Raw genomic sequence first — 19,324 nt, forward strand, 5'->3', positions numbered from 1 at the left:
CTGCTGAGCAAACCTGGGCAGGTCGGAATTGCATTTGTATCAGAAACGTACCATTAAAGTGTTTCTGCAACATTCTGGTGCTTTCCTCTTTTTTTTTTTTGCTGATCCTTTGTTTTCGTTGGAGCTCTTGGGTAAAAAAAAATAACCTTTCAATCAGTCGCGCTAGATGTTTAACTCTAATTTTCTCCTCTCCATCGTCTGTGAATCTAAGCCCTTTTTAGCTCTTGTTGATCCATTGGCGATGGTGGTGTTTATTTGACAGTGGTGTTTGTCCCATTATCTCTGACCAGAAATATTGAGAATGGAATGCCTTTGCTTCCGCAAGCTGCCGGACAGCCAGAGAACCGTGGAATCGGAAGTTCAAGTTCTTGGAATGTCCTTGAGACTCAGGTCTGTTTCCAATTTTCTGTTGTATCTGTAGTGACTATCACATTGCTTGGTATACAATAGGCATTCAGTCAGAGTTCTTGAATGCCTGAATGAATAAATGCCTAAAAAAATCCATCTCCAACTGCAGGCCGCCAAGGAGACTCATCCTGGTGCTAAAAGTAGCCATTATAAATCCATATTAAGGTGGGCACGCTGACTCTCACATTCAGCTGACCCGGAATATGGTGAGACAATACCTGTGTCAGACTCTTGTGAGATGCAAGAAACAGGTGCGTGCGGGCTCAAGTTAAGCCAGTTTAAAAAACGTAAAGTACACAGGGACAGCCCAGGAGATCAGAAACCAGCTCAGCAGCCATAGAGCAAGGCCTCACGCCAGGTCACTCAGCTAGGAGAGCTGGAGAGATTGTTCCTTGATCTACTGCACTTCCATCGTGGTGACAGCGACTTCAGTCTGACTCTCTTGTTCACAATGGCTGACTTTTTGCTGTCCAGTCTCACTTCTTCTGTTTGGTGCCTGGTCTCGGAGTGTCCCTCAGCTTCCTCCTTTCTGATGGCTCTCGATGTCAGTCCCATAGTCCAGCTTTTACGGAGGGCTGGCGGTCGGCGTCCAGCAGAGGCCCCACAGCAAAGCGCAGAGGCCTTTTACTGAGCTGCTTTGGGGACAGTGCCCGCATATGGCGAGCTCTTTGGACGGGGGCTATGCGGGGACAGGCATTCAGGCCTCCCAGAACTGCATGCCTCACGAGGATCATTGCTATCTCTTGAGTGTCAAACCAGAATGTCGCTCTGGTGACAGCCATGTCCCATTCGGCACTCACCCGTTTAAAAAAATTTGTTATACGTCCAAATCCAGTGTGGTACTGAGCCCTGCGGTGAAGGACAGTGGGACAGGCCTACCGGCGGAGGGAGCACTGGCGGAGGGAGCACCCGCGGAGGGAGCATCAGCAAAGCTCCCTACCGCCAGTTACTCGCAGGCCACACAGACCTAGTTTTCCTTGGTTCATAATCACTTCAACTCAGCTGTGATTTCTCTTTATGTTGCTGACTCGTGACAGCTGACAGGAGGTGCTGGAGGTGCCTCGAAAGCACCAAGGGAGCGTGCCGCACTGCCGTGTTTCACCCAAGATTGAGTCTCCTGCAAGAAAATGGTCCATACCACAGAACTAGGCCATCGGGGATCGTCGGAACGCCTTTGACTTTATGAAAGAAGGATGTCAGAGAGCGCATTGCAGCCTGGGACGACTCACTGCAGCCTGGGAAGACTCACTGCATATTGGATGGAATGGGAAAAAACGATGGTCGGCACTGGTCAGACTTGAGGGGATTCGATGAGAACGGTCCGTTCCCCTTTAAGGACTGTGCTGTAATGACTCAGTGGGGGGTCTCATTCTGGGAAGTGCATTCTCTTCACCCTGCCCCCCGCCGTGCTATTTCCCAAGAAGTGAACACAAGACAGTAACCAGGAGGAGAGCCCCGGTCTGCCTCCCATCCTCACGGGACTGGCACTCGCCAGCACGTTCTCTGCCAGGGTGGGGCATGAACGAGGCTGCATCTGTTCTGTTCCACAGTGGGTGTCACCTGAGTCCAGATATGGTTTCCTTTTGGGGGGGGCTTGGCGGGTAGCCCAAGCCTCCTGTCTGGGATGGAGATGAGGGGCGTCGAGGCCAGGCTGCCCAGGTCATTGTCCTTGTCCCCCTTGATCGCCCCCTTTGGGCAGCAGACTCAGTCACGTGTGTCATCAATCTCCTCAGCACATTTCATAAACAGTAAATTCTTTTTAAAAAACCTGCCGCTGAGCAGCCGTCTATCTCCATTTTTGTCAATCTGCGATTATAACGGCGCAACCGCACGGCGAGGCCCTTTCGCTAAAGCCCCTTGGTCTTGAAGACGAACAACTGAAAGCCTCTGCATCCACTAGGCTTCCATCACCGGAGCCTGCAATTTAAACCTCGTTTTGGACCTAAGGGGATGATATTGATGGTTTCTACATTTTGCTGTGCTTGATTCACATACTTTAACATTACAGAACGTTCCAACATCCTGATTCATTCCATATTAGGTAGGAAGCAGGCAAACAAACGTCATTACCATTTGAGTATTGCTGAAGAGATAAACTGAGGCACAGAGGGCCCACAGTCTGATAGCAAAGGAGAGCGGTCTCCTGAGCACATCGCCCTCGTCCCATTTTGCTGTCCAGAGGCCAGTGTGAACATAGCAGAAAGAACTAGGGCCGGCTCTGAGCTGCGCTGGAAGAAGCTGACACCTGCGCCCCAAGCCAGTTTTTAATACATAACAATGTTTTCTTCTTACAGCACTCAGGACCTCTCTCCCCTAATCGTACTTATTAGGGGAAAACACATTAAACAAAATCCAAACCCCCAACAACATAAAACCTCTGCAACCAAGCCAAAGATGCGACCGCACCAGAAGAATCATAGGCCGTGGGAACCCTTCTCGAGAAGGCAGCTCGTTACCTTCTGCTCGGTTCTCATGCCTGTTCCATGGTTCCCATGGAACCATGCACAAGAGCTTAGAGTGTGTTGCCCTGTGCTTACCATCAACGAATACCTTTAAAAGCCATTTTGGATGACAGAAGAAATGTTTAGAGGGCAGCAGGTTCTCTGAGTTCTTGAAAATCCCTTTATTTCCATGACTGTGGCATGCCTTATCTGTTAACATGGAGACGTATCTAAAACAAGCCAGAGCGAATCTGCAGGCCTGGATTTGAAGCGAGGAAGCCAACTCGTGCCATTTCCTGCAGCCTCCTGGGCTGCTGCTGTCCATGTTGCATCCCTCCACTCACTAGCTTTCCATCGTCAGAGCCTGGGCTTTAAATCTCATTTCGGAACTACGGCGATGATATTGGAACATGGTCGGCTGGGCCATCTGTCCTCTCATCTCTCTGTCAGTCCTCTCTGTGGCTTGCCCACTGCTTTATTCTTGTTCGGAGTACAGCGCCTCCTTCCTGCTGGAACTGAAAAGGCCAACTTGTCTTCGAGCAATCAGTGGATGCCAAAAATAACACTTTTGTTTGCCTTATTCTCGTTCCTTGGGATGATGGTTAATGTCAAGTGTCAACTTGGATAGGTTCCGGAGCCCCGCTGTTTGGTCAAACACCAGTCTAGATGTTGCTGCGAAGGCATTTTTTAGACATGATTAACGTTTAAGTCGGTGGACTTGAGTCAAGCAGATTACTCTCCATAACGTGGGTGGGCCATGTCTAATCTGTTGAAGGCCTTAGCCATAAAGACAGGTTTCTTAAAGAAGCAATTTGCCTCAAGGCTACAACATAGAAATTCGGCCTGAGTTTCCAGCTTCCTGGCCTGCCTGTGAATTTCGGGTTTGCTAGCCTCCGGGACTGCAGGAGCCATACCTTAAAATAAACCCACCCCCACCCCCACCGTCTCTCTTCCCCTCTCTCTCTCTTTCTCTCTCTCCATCCCCCCCCAAAAAAATATGTATATTTACTTACTTACTATGTAACAACCCTGTTTCTCTGGACAACTCTGACACACTTGGTCGATGCCAAACTCTTTCAGTCTTTTTCTCTCGGAAGGACCAGCAAGTAATTAAAGCATTCCAGAACTGGTCCAGTCCCAGCTCTTCTTAGGTGGGTGATGTTCATCAGGTTACGAATATCTCTGTGGCTCCGTTACTCAGCCTTTACATGGGAATCAAGAGCCGCTCTGCGTTCCCAAGAGAGATTCGTCTGGCATTGTTTCGTGTTCCCGTCGTAACTTAAATGGAAACTTTCACCTCATCCAGAGCCCGTGATGTCCGGCAGTGAAGGAGGAAGATGCCCTTAAATTCCTTGCAGGAGGAACCCACTTACGTGGTACTGACCTTGACTTCCAAATGGAACAGTACATCTGCAAAAGGAAAAGTGATGGCATCTACATCGCACATCTGAAGAGCACCTGGGAGGGGCTTCTGCTGGCAGCTGGTGCCACTGTTGCCATGGAAAACCCAGTAGGTGTCAGTGTCACGTTTCCGGAAATACTGGCCAGCGGAGCCTCTCCCATTGCTGGCCGCTTCATTTCTGATTTTCTGGAAATACTGGCCAGCGAGCTGTGCTGAAGTTTGCTGCGGCCACCGGAGCCTCTCCCATTGCTGGCCGCTTCATTTCTGGAAGCTTCGCCAACCAGATCCATGACTTCTGATGGCTACTGATCCTACTAGGGCTGACCACAAGCCTCTCACAGCAGTGTCCTCTGATGACCTGTCCATCACGGCTTTGCTCTGTGTGACACAGACTCTCCTGTGCTCTGCGTGGCCACTGACATCCGCGTGAAGCAACAAAGGCGCTCACTCAGTGGGTCTGATGTGGCGGGTGCCGGCCTGGGAGGTCTTGCGTGGCACTGTCCTCCATGGACACCCATGGGAGGTCACGCCTGAAATCTGCTTCCACAGAGATCCCGACGAGATTGGAAAGGAAGAGCAACACGCTGCCGAGAAGGCTGTGACCGAGGAGGAATTTCAGGGTGAATGGCTTGCTCCAGCTCCCGCATTTACTGCTACTCAGCCTGAGGTCGCAGACTGGTCTGATGGCACGCAGGTGACCTCTGCGCCTGTCCATTGGTTCCCTACCGAAGGCTGGAGAACTCGGCCCACCACTGAAGACTGGGCTGCAGCTCCCTCTGCTTGGGCCACCGAATGGGTAGGAACAACCACTGAGCGGTCTTCGGGGGTTCCTCCACAGATTCTTAACAGAAAGTGACAAAAAAGCAACAAAGAGAGTGTGTACCTCATTATGCTGTTATAAGGAGTAAATGAGGGTCCCCCGCACTACGTAGTAAACACTCTATGTTTATTAAATTAATCTAGGATCACGGCCTGTTGATTTGGTGTTATAGGCATAAAAAAGGTCCTAGTATGTGCACTTAGACTGTAGGCAACACAAGAATAGGAGCCGTGTGGCTTCTTATAGGGGAACAAGAAACCTAAGTATCTTGTGAATGTTCCCTCCAAGACAAAGAATTTCATCGAACGCCTAGCGTGGTGCTGTGGCTGCTGCCACCCCAAACCAGTTAGTAGATCACAGATTTGGAAATGATTTTGAGACCAATTCACCTTATTCATTGCCTCAGCCTCAGCATAATGGCGAGATAAAGCCAAGATGGATTTCAAGACAGTAAAATAGCTTCCCTGACAAAGTGACCTTGCCCCTGCCCTTCAGTGGGTCTTTAACGTGTGTTCTCCAATTTAATCTCCCCAGGGCAAGTACAGAGCAGCCAGGAGCTATGGATTCTCCCTCTCCTGAGCCTTCTACCATTCCTATCAATGGGCAAACCCTCAGCAAAGAAATGTTTAGTAAAGAGAAGTCACCACCCAGCTTAATGTAGTCCAGCAGGCTGACAACTTGAAAAAAAAAAATTAGGACAGGAAGGAGAAAACCAGCCTCAGTGATGAACGTTCTAAAATTAGGGTTTGCAGTACAGGTACTGTATTTCATCAGAATATTAATATGCCCTCGCCGGAATACATCATTGAGATTTCACTGGAAAATTAGACGGGGCGAGGGAAGAGTTTCAGGCCGGAAGGATATTTTGAATATGTTAAATGATTAAGATAAACACAAAAAATAAATTTGTTATGTTCAGGACCAGATTAATGACAAGGCAGTAAGTTTTAGGTCATTTTTATGCTGGCAGATGGGGAAGCCTCAGAGGATTCTCGTGTCCCAAAGAGCTGTTTATCAAAACATTTTCCAGATTCTTTGAGCTGCAAGGGAACGTAAAGCACGGTGTTCCACTCTACTCTGTTTGAGAGGTGACCCGCTCAAGATCACGTAGTTAGGAGCAAAACCAGGACTGAAGCTAATTTCTCAACTACTAGACTATCACCCTGTGCCGCTTCGCCTGCACAGGTGTCTGACATTAGACCCCTGAGAGGTGGAGAGATTAAAAGTTGATAGGTGTTTGGTCAGGCAGATACCTGGGTCTGCATCCCAGCTTCGCTGCCCCTCTTCTGTGGGGGCTCCTTAACTTTTCTGAATCTTGGTTTTCTCATCTGGAAGCAGAGAATGTGATTGCCACAAGCAGTTTATTTATCTGTGTCACGATAACTTCTAAGTCTCCTAAAGCTCTTTATTGTAATGAAATTATTATGAGTTTCATAATTTAAACTAGTGTTTCTCAGACTGTGATTCAGGGAACACTTGTTCTGCAGGATGCATTCAAATGTTTTCTATGATTAACGTTAAAGAACAAAAATTCATCCGGGTAATTGTAAAGATCTAATTGGCTTTGTTGAATGATTTGTGAATCAGGCACCATCCCATCTACTAAATGGAGAGGTGCTCCTAGGGGTTATAGAAATAGAAGGATTTTCTAGGCAGAAGGAGGGTAGGATGAGAAAGTTAAAGCAGGGGATTATTTCAGGCAATGTCACTTTCCTGAGCTCTCTTTCCTTACGGAGATGGTGGGGGTCTCACTGGGCAGATGGCCTCACTAGTGTTGACTAGGGAATTTCAAGATGACTGGTTTAAAATCCCACTCCTGGGAGAGACCGAAGCTGCAGTCAGGCCACGTATTAACTCTTGGTGGCGCTTAGCACAAATGACTTCACTTGGGGTCTGTTGTTTTCTTTTTAACCATGTGTTTCATGGCTACATAAGTGTGGGAGGAGACATCAGTTAAACTGAGGTAGACAGACAGAAATTCTCAGAGCCTTTAACATGTTAATGGGTACCGTGACTCACCAAAGAATGTTATAAGCAGCATTTCACAAATCTGTATGACCATAGAACCTCTTTTTAGTGGAGTATCTCATGACACCTCTAAGACGCTAGTTTTCATGGCAGACAGTTTGGAAATTACAGTGGGTTGATTGCATTTATGGACCCACTTTTTGTTCTGGGCTCGGCCATGTGACTTATTTTGGCCAATCAGTCGTCGGCATGTACGATGTCAGCAGAGGCTTGGGAAGTCCCTGTTAATTGAGGCGCGTTCTCTTGCTGTTCTTCAGAATCATGATTTTAATCATCCTCTTTTCTTGACCCTTCACCATAATCATGAGGATGTGCAAGGGCGAGTCTGCTGTAAGAATGAGCGAGGCTAGCGGCGGGGAGCGAATTTGTCACACATGAGGTCATTTGAGACATGTTTTTCCCAAGCCAACCACCACCAAAAACACGATCCTGGCCAGCAGCCGGCTGACCTAGAAAACATGCGAGTGAATTCAGCCAAGATCGGGAGAAACTCCCAACTTAAATCACACATCTGCAGACCTAGGAGCTAAATAAGTGGTGGTTATTTCAAGCCATTCAATTTGGGGTGGTCTGTTATGCAGCGTTATGTGTGACAAATAGGAAATTCATACAGACATTGGAATGGAAATTGATACAGAAGTAGAATGTTGACATTCTGCTATCCATTTTATTCCACATGCAAAATACTATCCGTTTTATTCCACATGCAAAATACACACCTCTTTCTCCCAAGACCCCTAAAGATCTCATCTAATCTCATCATCAGGCACAAGATAGATTTTATCCCTTCGAGTCTCCCACCCAAACGTGCCATCGTTATTGAAGATAGAGGACCAGGGAGAAGATATCTAGTGCTTTTTCTGTCCCAAGAGTGGGGTGTTGTTCTGTTTCCTCTGAAATACTTTACATTTGAGAAAACACACTAGGTATGTCTTTGCCAAGACTCTCTTCCAAGTGGCCTGGTTTGAGTTAGAAACTTCATTGGTTGTTCGTTGATTTCTTGAGTCCCTAAAATCTTCCCAGGGAGGCCATGGGGATCTGGAGTTCTTTAGAAATCTTAAGTCTAGTTCCACATGGTCCACCAGGCTCTTGGGACTGGTGAGAGATTTCCTGTTACGTTGGGTTAAAAACGTTTGTTATTCTGGGGAGAAATTAAGGAGCCGATTGCACTTGATATGTTAGTGCCAATATCTGAGGCCACGAGACTGAAAACTTTTGCTAAATGAGTTTTATAATCTTAGACGATCTAGCAAGACCCGGTTAGTGGATTAGATTACAGGAAGACTCTATGAGATAGTTATTACTATTATCCTTATTTCAGAGATTAAGTATCAAAGAGATTAAATCACGTGACTGTGACCACTTGGGACGATTCCAGAACAGGGCCCTTCAACGCATCACTACATGGCCTCTGCTGCCAGGCCCTCCAGCCCTTCCCAGACCAAGTCCAGAAGCCTCATTTACCGGCTCCTCAGAGTAAGCAGTGATACAAAATACTTGACTCTAGGCCGGCACAGTCTGTCCTCTGCTGCCCACAGTTTGATTCCATACCGGGCCTGGCACCATAAAGCCTTTTCTTCGGCATTCACGAAAACAAAGCTCCCTTTTATAGGCTGGAGGAACAGACACTGAGGTGTAAAGTCGTACTCAGTTACTGCTCAGCCTTAGGGAAGTGACAACTATCCTCAATAAGAATGCAGAGCACTTCCTATTTGAAACTTGATTTACTGTGATTGTAAGTCATAAAAGTGATGCATGATATGTTGATTTAACAATCAGTATCTGTGTAATAAATGACCCAAAATTGATTTCGCATATTATCTCTACCTGAAGATGGTGTTTGACTTCCCAGCCCATGCTTTACATCCTCTCAAAATTACTTGAGAAACAAACCTTCACTTGTGCAGAAACACATTCAAACACAAAGATTTATTTATTGATGAGAGCCTCAAATTGAATAATTTTTTAGCTCTTTCTTCTGAAAAGAAGAATGTTTTCCGAAAAGAGATTGGTACCAGATGTAGAGGATTACAAAGCATTTGCTCAGATATGAAAAGCAGATGAAATAAAATATTCTTGCTTCCGATTCAGTCTTTTTCCTATCTACACATAGCTCTTCTTAAGTGAACTTGACAGTGTTGTGGGCTGATATTAAGATAGACTACTTTGGTAAACAAGAAAAAGGGTTTTACTCCCTACGACAGCAAATGAGCATTATAATAGAAATTTCCTTGTGCAGGGGAAGATATTACAATTTTCAACACACAATAAATATATTTGCTAGACAAAAAAAATGCATTTCATTACATGCAATGCACTTTCTATTGTACATTAGAAAATGTACTTTTTTGCTTTGTATGGAAAAGTACCATTTTCTACTGTAAAATGTCTGCGATTTATTTTTATGAGTCTGTTTTTCCCATGAAGTAAGGACATTCCATTACATGGCTCTGTACCAATAAATGTACATTATAGAAGAGGTGATATGTGCAGTACACACGCCTGGGTTTTATTGTTTGGGTATCTGTACAGCTCTGAGAGTAGGCAAACAAAGTGAGAATTTTGGACCAGAACAGCTAATTTTATTAACACAACCAATCCATAATTAACTAGATTTACTGGAGCCCTTTACTTTGATACTCCCAGCAACTATAATGAATGTGTACGTTCTCTAAAATAATACTGTTGTGTGCTCCAGCTACAACTATAATTTTTCCCGACGATATCTCTGCTGGGTTAAAAAAAAAAAACCATAATTAATACTTTATTTAATCCTTGCATCCTGTATACTTAGGTGACCATCATTCAAAATGGCAGTTGCCCAGAGTCATACAGTTTCTTCACAGTTGAATATATTTGACCCTGATTACTCTTTACTGGAAATATACCAAGTAAAAAGGGAGCTAAAACAAAGAATCCCGGGTGTACGTTTGGTCTGCGCCAAGGGCCACTGTGACAGTGACAGCCCACTGGCCTCATAAGAGTCGCAAATGTCTTCGCGGGTTAGAGAGTGATTATTTTGCTTACGTCAGTCTTACACGTGAAACACTGAATAGACTATTTGTAGGAATGATGCCTGTCTTTACCTATTTTACTTCTATATTTAGAAAAATGAACACTGACCGTCTGTCCATAAGGATGGGGACGGGATGACAGCGTGGGAAGGACTCGCCTGCTGTACTTGCTTGGGACGATGTATCTAAAATACTGTTTTCGAGGAAGTCGATGCGTTTGGTCTGCTGTATGCGTGCCGTCTTATTTAATCATCGCAGCGACTCTACGATGACGCGTCAGCGTCACCGAGTCATGAATCTGGACTTGTGCCCACTGCGGGCAGGGAAGCTACCTCGGTCACAAAGCCAGTGAATGTTGCAGCTAGGAAGCAACCCCGACAGAGACTGAACACTTTCTTACACAGTATGAGAAATTTCCAAATGTTTGAAGTCTAGAAATTAAAAAAGAATAAAAAGAACCCACTTGAAAGCAGAAGAGGAACTCTGGAGGCGGTGCGACCCAGAGACAGAACATTCCCGTGATCTGATATATAAGCACATTCATTCTAACTTGTTTAACTCGGAAATGTTCACGTCTGGTGCGTTACGCGTAAAAGGACAGCTTATTCAGATACTGATGGCAGAACGATGTACATGTGAACCTCTTACCCTTGATGCGAAGTGAGCCAGGCTATAGGATTTTAGGAATCTAACACCTCTTTATTTTCTCAGCTTATGAGATACTATAAGTATTATGATAACATAGTTTTTATGTTGGGGGGATAAAATATCTTTTATTGAGTCCAGCAAGTAAACACAGCAGCCATGTTTTTTTTTTAAAGAGATGAAAAAAAAAAACAAAACTTTAACATAAAACATCCCAAACGTCAAGAAAAAACAACATAGCATGTCACATTTTGTCACATGGATATCTGTTTAAACAATCTCATTTTTTACACAATTACTACCAACTTCTTCTATTTCGGTCATTTCACTTTATCATCCTTCATGAACATGAGAGGTTTATCCAGATAGAAACAAGTTTTTCTACACTTTCAAAGTTGTTTTGTGATGCGATGTTTATAAAAGTATTTTAAGTGTTTTCAAACATAGACCACTTGCTGCAATAAGTAAAGGACACCCGGGCCGGCAAGAATAGTTCCCAGTGAATGGAGTGTCATTCAGGTTTGAAGAAGAATGAAGTTCTCACAGATGCTGCATCACGGATGAACCCTGAAGACGTTATGCAAAATGAAATAAGCGAGACACAGAAGGGTAACACTCTGATTCGGATAAACGCTCTCTGAGTCCACTTACATGAGAGAGCTAGAACAGGCCGATTTAAAGACACACAAAGTGGAGTAGAGGTTATATGGGGGCTGGAAGGAGGGGGGTTAGGGGTTGAGGACAGTGATGAAAAAGCTTTTGATTTGGGATGATCTGTTACATAACAACGCCAATGTATTTAATGTCACTCAATTATACAATTGCGAATGGTTAGAATGAAAAATGTTGCGTATATTTTACTACCATCATTTTTTTGAAGTGGGTAAGAATTCCGCCAAGATCTTACAGTTGAGGGGCAGAAAATTCTGGCCTCTATTACTGGACTTAATACCTGAATATGTTCCAATGCAGTGAATTCAGAAGGTCCCCGTGTGGGCTTTTCTTTAGTTTATTTGGTTCATTCAGTCAATAAATATTTATTTGAAAGTCACGCTATGTCCTATCAGACTCTGAGGGACTAGATGGATGAGAAAGGGAGATCTCCTGCTTCCGGGATGGGGAGAGAGAGACAAGGCAGTCACAATCGATTCAAAATCAGTCGAAGGGCTGCAGGAGAAATATAATGAATAGCATTGGGGACACAGGGGAGGAGTCGCCCAAGGGGATCAAGGCTTCATTAGACCAGTTGATAATTGATATGGGTTTGAAGTTTGAGAAGGAATTGGGTTGCTCATTGTATTTCAATAATATGCAGTACATTATCTCTCACATTTCAGCCTTCAACTCTTGAATCTAAAATATCGTGCCGCCTTTCCAAATTTGTTTTTTCCTTGTGTAAAGCAAACTTGTCCCTGGAGTCAGAAAAAACAGCTTGGTTCATTCTCTGTGCTACTTTCTACATATTTATAAGCAAAACCACTTTGAGAAATAATTCAAAGTCAATGAGGCATCCTCGGATCCCTGGAAGAGTATTTATTAGGGAGATGAGGCAGAGACAGCTGGGCGGTAAGTACTTTAAGAAACTGAGATGGCCGTGCAGGGGCAGGAAAAATAACTTCTGCTGGGAGGTGGACGAAAGCTTCATGGATGGGGAAGGCGGTGGCGTCTGCGTTTTCCTCTTCAGGCTGTGGAGAATTGTGATAACTAGACGTAGGTTCATTTCATTTGGATAGAAATATAGGAGCAAAAGCGGAAAGGCAAAAAGTATTAGTCTTCTTTAGGGAAGCAATGAAAAAGCGAGCCAGAGAGGCCCTTTGGGGCCAGGTTACAGAATCTCCAAACCTTTAATGTTCTCCTTCTTCTCGAAATCCAAGGACCGTAATTTGTAACCGGGTAGATTTAAGAGAGAAAGGCTGAAGAGTCTTCACATCCCTCCACATGGGCAAGGGATGGCGGAGAAGAAAGGATAATAAACGCAGCCATCCAAAGGCACTGGGTGGGCCCTGGGCTCACGGGAGGGGTGGAAATAGATTGAACTAAAAGTACGAGTGAAAAAAAGAACATGTTTCGGAGTGAGTCAGCCCTGCGTTCAAATTCTGTGTTCAAAATTTATTAACTGTGCCATTTATTAACTTAGAACTTCTGAACCTCATTGTCCCTGTGCGACAAATGAGGGCAACAGTGGTACCCCGTGGGCTAGAGAGATGGGCGACAGATACCTGTAGACTCCAGATGGCCCTCAAAGACACCAATGTCAGCTCCCTCCCCAGGTGACCTCTAACATCCCAGTAGAACCTGAATGTCTTTGAAATAATCCAGTTTTTTCCCTGCACAAAGAAGTTATTCACATGATTGACGTTAAATATATCTCATTCATGTATTTCTAGATAACATATTAATTTCAAGTAGACATAAAAATATCACAGCTAAAATAGATTGTCTCGGCGCAGATACTCATCTGTGGGAATGATTCAAATATTTTGGGGGAGCTGCATTAACCATTTCATTCCCCCGAGTTGCCACTTGGGGCTCAGAACCACGTGTTTAGAAAGTAGTGTCTTCTTGTTGGATCTATGATAAGGTCCCCCAATTCCTTTTCCTAATCAGAGCTCCGAGCTGGGGTTTCACCCTGTGTAGTGTATCCTTCTGCTGACGTGACTGACCGCTGACAATACTTGAAAGTATGAATGCAAATGTGAAAACATCTCCCATGCTTTCGATGAGAAATAGTCTAGATTAGGGTAGCTTGTGTCCTTGCTAGACTTTTTTTTTTTTTCTTTTTTAGGCAACCCTTGATTGATCTCACAGGTTGCAAGGAACTTGTCAGCTTACAATCCCTTATTTTTCATTTTATTTTTTACGCCTACAGCACCTGGTCTTCCTAGGTGGTCTCCCATCCAAGTACTCACCAGGTCCGACCCTGCTTAGCTTCCGAGATCAGACGGGATCGGGCTCGTTCAGGGTGGCGTGGTCGTAGAGCCTGCTAGACTTTATGTCTGTTACTTGCCACGTTTTGGAATTCTTTTCTTCGAATTATTTTGCAGGTGAGCCTCTCAGGTTTTCTGTGTGATATTAACATTGTCTGTAAATGAGGTTGTTTCCTTTTTGACTGTTGTGCCCTTATCTGTGTCTCCTGATGTGGAGACACACATCCTGATGTGTGTCAGGATGAGGGTATTAACAGATGGTAACGGAAAGGCCCCCAGCGTTTCAACACTTAATGTGATACTGCCATCGGATCCCATTGTCACATCTTTCCTGTCACCTGGCTCACATCATACAGAAACTTTTGGGAAAATGCCTTTTTCCCCTTGAGCTCTGAGCTCATTAAGGTGAGGTTCTCTCTCTTTTTTTTAATTTATCTGCATATACATGGCATTAGCACTGAGCCTGAATATGTGTAGATATTTATGGGAGGTATGAATAAGTATCTTAATTTCCCAGGACTCAATAAAAAGATACTGAAGATGATAATATCCAATAAGAAGTAACGACCACCTTTTTTAGAATTTCAGAGAACATTCACTGTTCTTCTATATTCCTGAAAAAAGTTGCATTTAAAATTGATCAATATCTTGAATACTAGTTTTTACTTTTGTGATTCTCATGTAAGAAAGCGGAAAGGAGATCCAATGTAAAGCTCTATCCTATTTGTACTTGAAAGAGGGGGAGCCAAATTGTTTAACGTATGGGTCCAGTATAAATTCTTTAATTCCTTTTCTAATTCGTATGTTTTCCACCAAACGTACCAATAAATGAATTCGAGAATTAATCAAATTAACGAATGGCTGCTTTGTGCCTGGCCATGGTAACACAAAACAAAGGTGCACTGTATGTTGATTATATTTGGATGCTATGGCTTGGTGTTTTTGAACAGTATCTACTCTAATGTTGCATACTCTTTTCTTAGTTTTTCCCAATTCATGATTTTTATATATTCCTTTCCGAAATCATGTTTTGTCTTTTAATGTGACTCACGCATTTAATCATTTAAAATAATGAGATGTGAGATGGGATAGAATAATGTGAAGATTTCATAAGGAAGAATTAAACTATAACGAAGAATAATTTGCAAGACCGATATGGTAGAAGTCATATTTATTGAAAAAAATTAATCTTTGCTATAAAATTTGTAACAGGAATATTTACTGAATGTTTATTTTGATGCATAAACCTGAATATTACATACCAAGTACAAGACAGTAGCTCGTTTTTCCTTTATTTACATTTTATGAAAATTGTTATGCGGTTCATGTTAAAAGAACTTATGATGGAGAATCGTTACATTAGAAAAATAATATTCTTGATAAAGCATTCTCAAGGAGTCCAGTCACATCGTCTGCCTCTTCAATAAGGCAAAAGTCCCTGGAACGGCTTATAACTTAATTTACAAAATACAATAACTGTTCAGACACATATTCAAGTTTTCTTTTGGTATGATTTTTCCTCACTGCAAAATTACATTTTTTTTTTCTTTTTTTGTCTAAAACAGAAAGATAGACTCTCAGGAAAACGTCATTGAATGATTTCAGCTATACGTTACATATACAACTCCGCAGCCTAGCAACGGCCAGGGTTACACCGTCATTAAGTGTAAATATTTTGCTCGGTGAGCTGTTCTCGAATGCAGCGTTTAAGAGTTTGCCATCATTGTGACTGTGGAATCGCTGTTTGGTTTTCATAGGAAAAGGGTCTGTCACAGTATGGAGCTTTGTTTGTTGTAGGACTGGTACCCAATTACGTTTCCACGCATGAGAGAACGCCACGGATGTCGCTCCAGACAGGCCCCGCCGAGGTCCCTGGGGCCCCCCGCGAGCCTCCTGCGCTCACGCCGCACAGCCCGGGCCTGGCGGGCAGTTTCATCTGCAGAGGACGTTGTTTTTTTGCTCCTCGCGGTCAGGCAGTTTTAATTCCTTCGAAGGCACACAGCTTCCACCTCTTCTCCAGCGTTGCTCCCACGCCTGTGAATTCCTGCTTAAACATGCGCGGCAGCCTCATCAGGAGCGTTTCGATCTCGTTGGCAGATATCTGTTGGAAAGGAAGACAGGCCCGTTTTAGGGAAGGGACTCACCTGAAAGGAGGCACGGGGGCTGGGTGAGGACGTGCTTTCCCAGTGACACGAACGGCCTGGAGCTTTTGCCCTGGCCGTTCAGTCATGTGATCCTGCTCATCCTGCCAGCTGCTGTCGGGCGGGACGGAGGCAACGGCAGAATGGTCCAGGCTCATCCTTGACACAGACGGCCACGCTCCTGGCAGGGCCATGCCCGGACAGCCCCCGCCTGATATCAAGCGGGGTGGGGAGGGGTTTTCGGGAGCTCGGAGTTAATCCATCACCACTCCCCGAAAGCTACAGCGCCCTCGCCCCGTTCCGCACAGGGCAGCACGCCTGTGTGACTCGAGAGGGAGGGGACCACGCGGGTGGACTTCGTGCCACCCTCACGTCTTTCTCTTCCTTTAACGTTCACAGGGACCAGAAGACGATGAAAGATGAAGAACAGACACAAAAAGCAAAACCTACGGCGATAAAAGTCTCGGGATCCGGTCGTAAAATCCACGTGGGTTTTTTCACGCCATCTTTCCCTCTGCTAGTTTTTTATTACATGCATTTGTCCACCGATAACTCACGTTATTTAAAATAAAGAACGAATTAACCACCATCCTGCTCGAACACAGCTGTCACTCTTGTTTCTCTGTGTTCGCTTCTCGATGCCCGTGCACCGGGATCTCATAGAGCAAGGAGCGTGTGGGGGGTGACATTTCCGTTGGAATCATGTACCTACTACTATCATTACGAGCTAAATGACCTCTACCAAGATAGCAAGTGTCTCTAAGCCTCCGCAAGGGGGAGCAACAACATTTCATAAGGATGTGTGCCGACCACTGGCCTAGCACAGATCAGGGCACACAGAAATGCTCGATGAATCCAACCTCTTATTATTTCCCATGGCAGGATCAGCATATAGACACCGTTTTAGAGCCTACGCTTTCCATTTAGCAATATTGAGATTAATTTTGAGAGCTCAAATAGACCAAGAAGTCAAATCAACTGTTGGCTTAATACTCACAGGGGAAAGATTTCACATGATATATTCGAAATTCCTGGGTCTGTAATACAAAACTTTGCATGGAGGCAGTCCTGGAAGTATTCTACAATTTTTGTGTGGATTACTTTGCAATCTCAATGCATTTTCCCGTAAAACCATGTTGAGCAGAGCATTAGATTCCCAGATCAACCCACTGAAGCCTACCCAACGGGTCATGAAAAGGTTCGTCCTGATCGTGACAAGCATGTTTTCTCCCAGTGAGCACTGTGCAAAGCACCTTCAGTCACATCTTCATTCCTCGCTCACAGCGCTCCTGCGAGCTGAGCGAGGCCCAGACGATGATCTGTCTCTATTTGATGGCTGAGAAACCTGAGCGAACTACAGAAGTGCTTTATCAGAGGTGACATTTGGGACAAAACTGCTGCCTGGGGGTGGGGACCTCTCGCCCCTGTCCTGAGCCGCAGGCGAAAATCCAGCAGCGCGGGATGGCAGTTCTCTTAAATATCAAGCACCTGGGCCCTTGATAAGAAAGCAGCTTCTCCAGCCCTTCTCGAGACTCTGGAGTGAGCCGATCTGGGATGTAGCCCAGATCATCTATTAACAATCGCCCCAGGTAATTCTTAACGTTCAGGCACATTTGGCTTAAGAATGGGGGCTGAAATGGGACTGGCTTGGATTTTAATCTGGGTGAGTCCTCCAGCAAGCTGCGTGACTTAGCAGCTGTAATTCTCAGTTTCTTCACGTATAGAATAGAAACAACAATATCCCTCTCAGTGTTACCGAGAGAATGATACGTAAGACGCAGCACAGGGCCTGGTACGAGCACACTCTCTCTATATGCATGTATCAACGCTCAGAGATATGACACACTGACATCGAACCTTTTGTGGTCGGGGGGTCACACACTGTGCTCAAAAGCCAAGGGAAACAAGTACAGAGAAGTATGTGGTCAAGCCCAGTTTTCAGCTGGTCCAGAAGGCAGTTTTCCTTAAGCTTCATGAGGCCAGCAAGCTCCCTTCTCTCTTTTGGAGGAAGACAGCGCCAGTAATCCACCGCAGGCTCCAGTGCCAGCCACGGGGTCTAAGGGACACCCCTGGGTCACACACTGTGCTCAAAAGCCGAGGGAAACAAGGACAGAGAAGTATGTGGTCAAGCCCAGTTTTCAGCTGGTCCAGAAGGCAGTTTTCCTTAAGCTTCATGAGGCCAGCAAGCTCCCTTCTCTCTTTTGGAGGAAGACAGCGCCAGTAATCCACCGCAGGCTCCAGTGCCAGCCACGGGGTCTAAGGGACACCCCTGGGGTGAGCGGCCCTTCTCAGGTCCTTCTTAGATCAAGCTGAGGCTACAGAGATGCTGACGGATGGAGCTAACGACCAGCGCGTCGTGGGTTTGTTTCCCGCATAACTATCACCTCCCCGCCACCTCCACTTAGAAACACTGGGAAGAAGCCTTGTGCTATTCATTACGATGAAAAAGCTCAATTCTGGAGGGTAAAATAAAGATAACGTCTACGCGGGCGGCCAGCTGGGGTCTGGTCAGGCCGTGCCACCCGGCAGCCCCCCGCGGCTGGCTGTAGAGAGCGCACCGACCCTCAGTCACCCAGACCTTTGCCTCGCCAGACTCTTCTGAGCACATTTTAATTCTCGCCGTGCTCTCGCGAGAGAGGGGATCATTTGCAAATGAGGAAACTGAGGCCCAGGGAGGCTAGGCACCCAGCGCGGGGTAACCCGGGCAGTAAGCGCAGGGTGGGGGTGCAGACCTGGGCTCCCTGCTTTGTTCTTAACCGCCGATGCCCACCACGCGGATGGGACTGTGCAGGGAGAATCGGAAATAATCCTCTCGGTCACGGTCACGGCCTCTCCGCTCCTGGTTAGGGACGTGGGGGAGGGGTCCATGGACAGGACGCAGGACACAGGACCTCTTCGAGGAATGCTTTAGAGGGACACAACATCAATGGCAAAAAATGAAAACTCCCAGCTCAACCAGCTGGTACCCATTCACCTGCTAATGAACCCCTACGGGAACCATTCAGCAAAAGGGCAAGTAGATCTTGGGGAATCTTGTTTTCATGGTGTCTTTTGACCTGAGCCTAACTTCAACCTCCAAAGAAGCAGAGGGCAGGCGGAGAGAGGCAGCTACGGCTTCCTGAGCCCTCACCGCGGGCCAGGCACAGAGTAAGAGCTTCCTGTGCATCATCTCATCGGAAAGCTCATTAGACAGGCGAACAAACCCCTCATTTGCTGGAAGAAAGAGACGAAGAGGCAAAGGATCCAGATTCTAGCCCTGGCATGACCGGCTTCGCCACCTCGTCTAAATCGTCTAAATCACTTCCTCTCTTTGGGTGTTTTCTCCTTTGCAAAAGAAGAGGGAAGAGGAAAGAAACTTGCCCAATGCCCTGCGGACTTGGATCTGAGCGCGGGCCCCGCCCGGCACCTTGAAATGTTCACTCTTCATATGCCTGGGCAAAGCACAGCAGCATCGGCTCACAGACGCCTTGCTATCAACATTCGCAGAGAGAAATACAG

General features: G+C 45.6%; 1 protein-coding gene and 2 pseudogenes across 1 annotated transcript in view; 1 reads left to right on the forward strand and 2 right to left on the reverse strand.

Annotated features, from left to right (window-relative positions):
* The first annotated feature begins 1,064 nt into the window (after positions 1-1,064).
* LOC102883834 lies at positions 1,065-5,107 on the forward strand (annotated as a pseudogene).
* An 8,511-nt stretch (positions 5,108-13,618) lies between these two features.
* LOC112482262 lies at positions 13,619-13,737 on the reverse strand (annotated as a pseudogene).
* Positions 13,738-15,632: 1,895 nt separating this feature from the next.
* Positions 15,633-19,324, reverse strand: part of ENOX1 (ecto-NOX disulfide-thiol exchanger 1) — a 286,775-nt gene continuing 283,083 nt past the window's right edge. The window contains exon 17 of the mRNA XM_025048988.1: positions 15,633-15,786. Coding sequence (XP_024904756.1) covers positions 15,655-15,786 — 132 coding nt within the window. The 3' untranslated portion in view covers positions 15,633-15,654. The remainder of the gene's footprint in view (positions 15,787-19,324) is intronic.

The sequence above is a fragment of the Pteropus alecto genome, unplaced genomic scaffold (assembly GCF_000325575.1).
Source record: "Pteropus alecto unplaced genomic scaffold, ASM32557v1 scaffold35, whole genome shotgun sequence".
Lineage (NCBI taxonomy): Eukaryota > Metazoa > Chordata > Mammalia > Chiroptera > Pteropodidae > Pteropus > Pteropus alecto.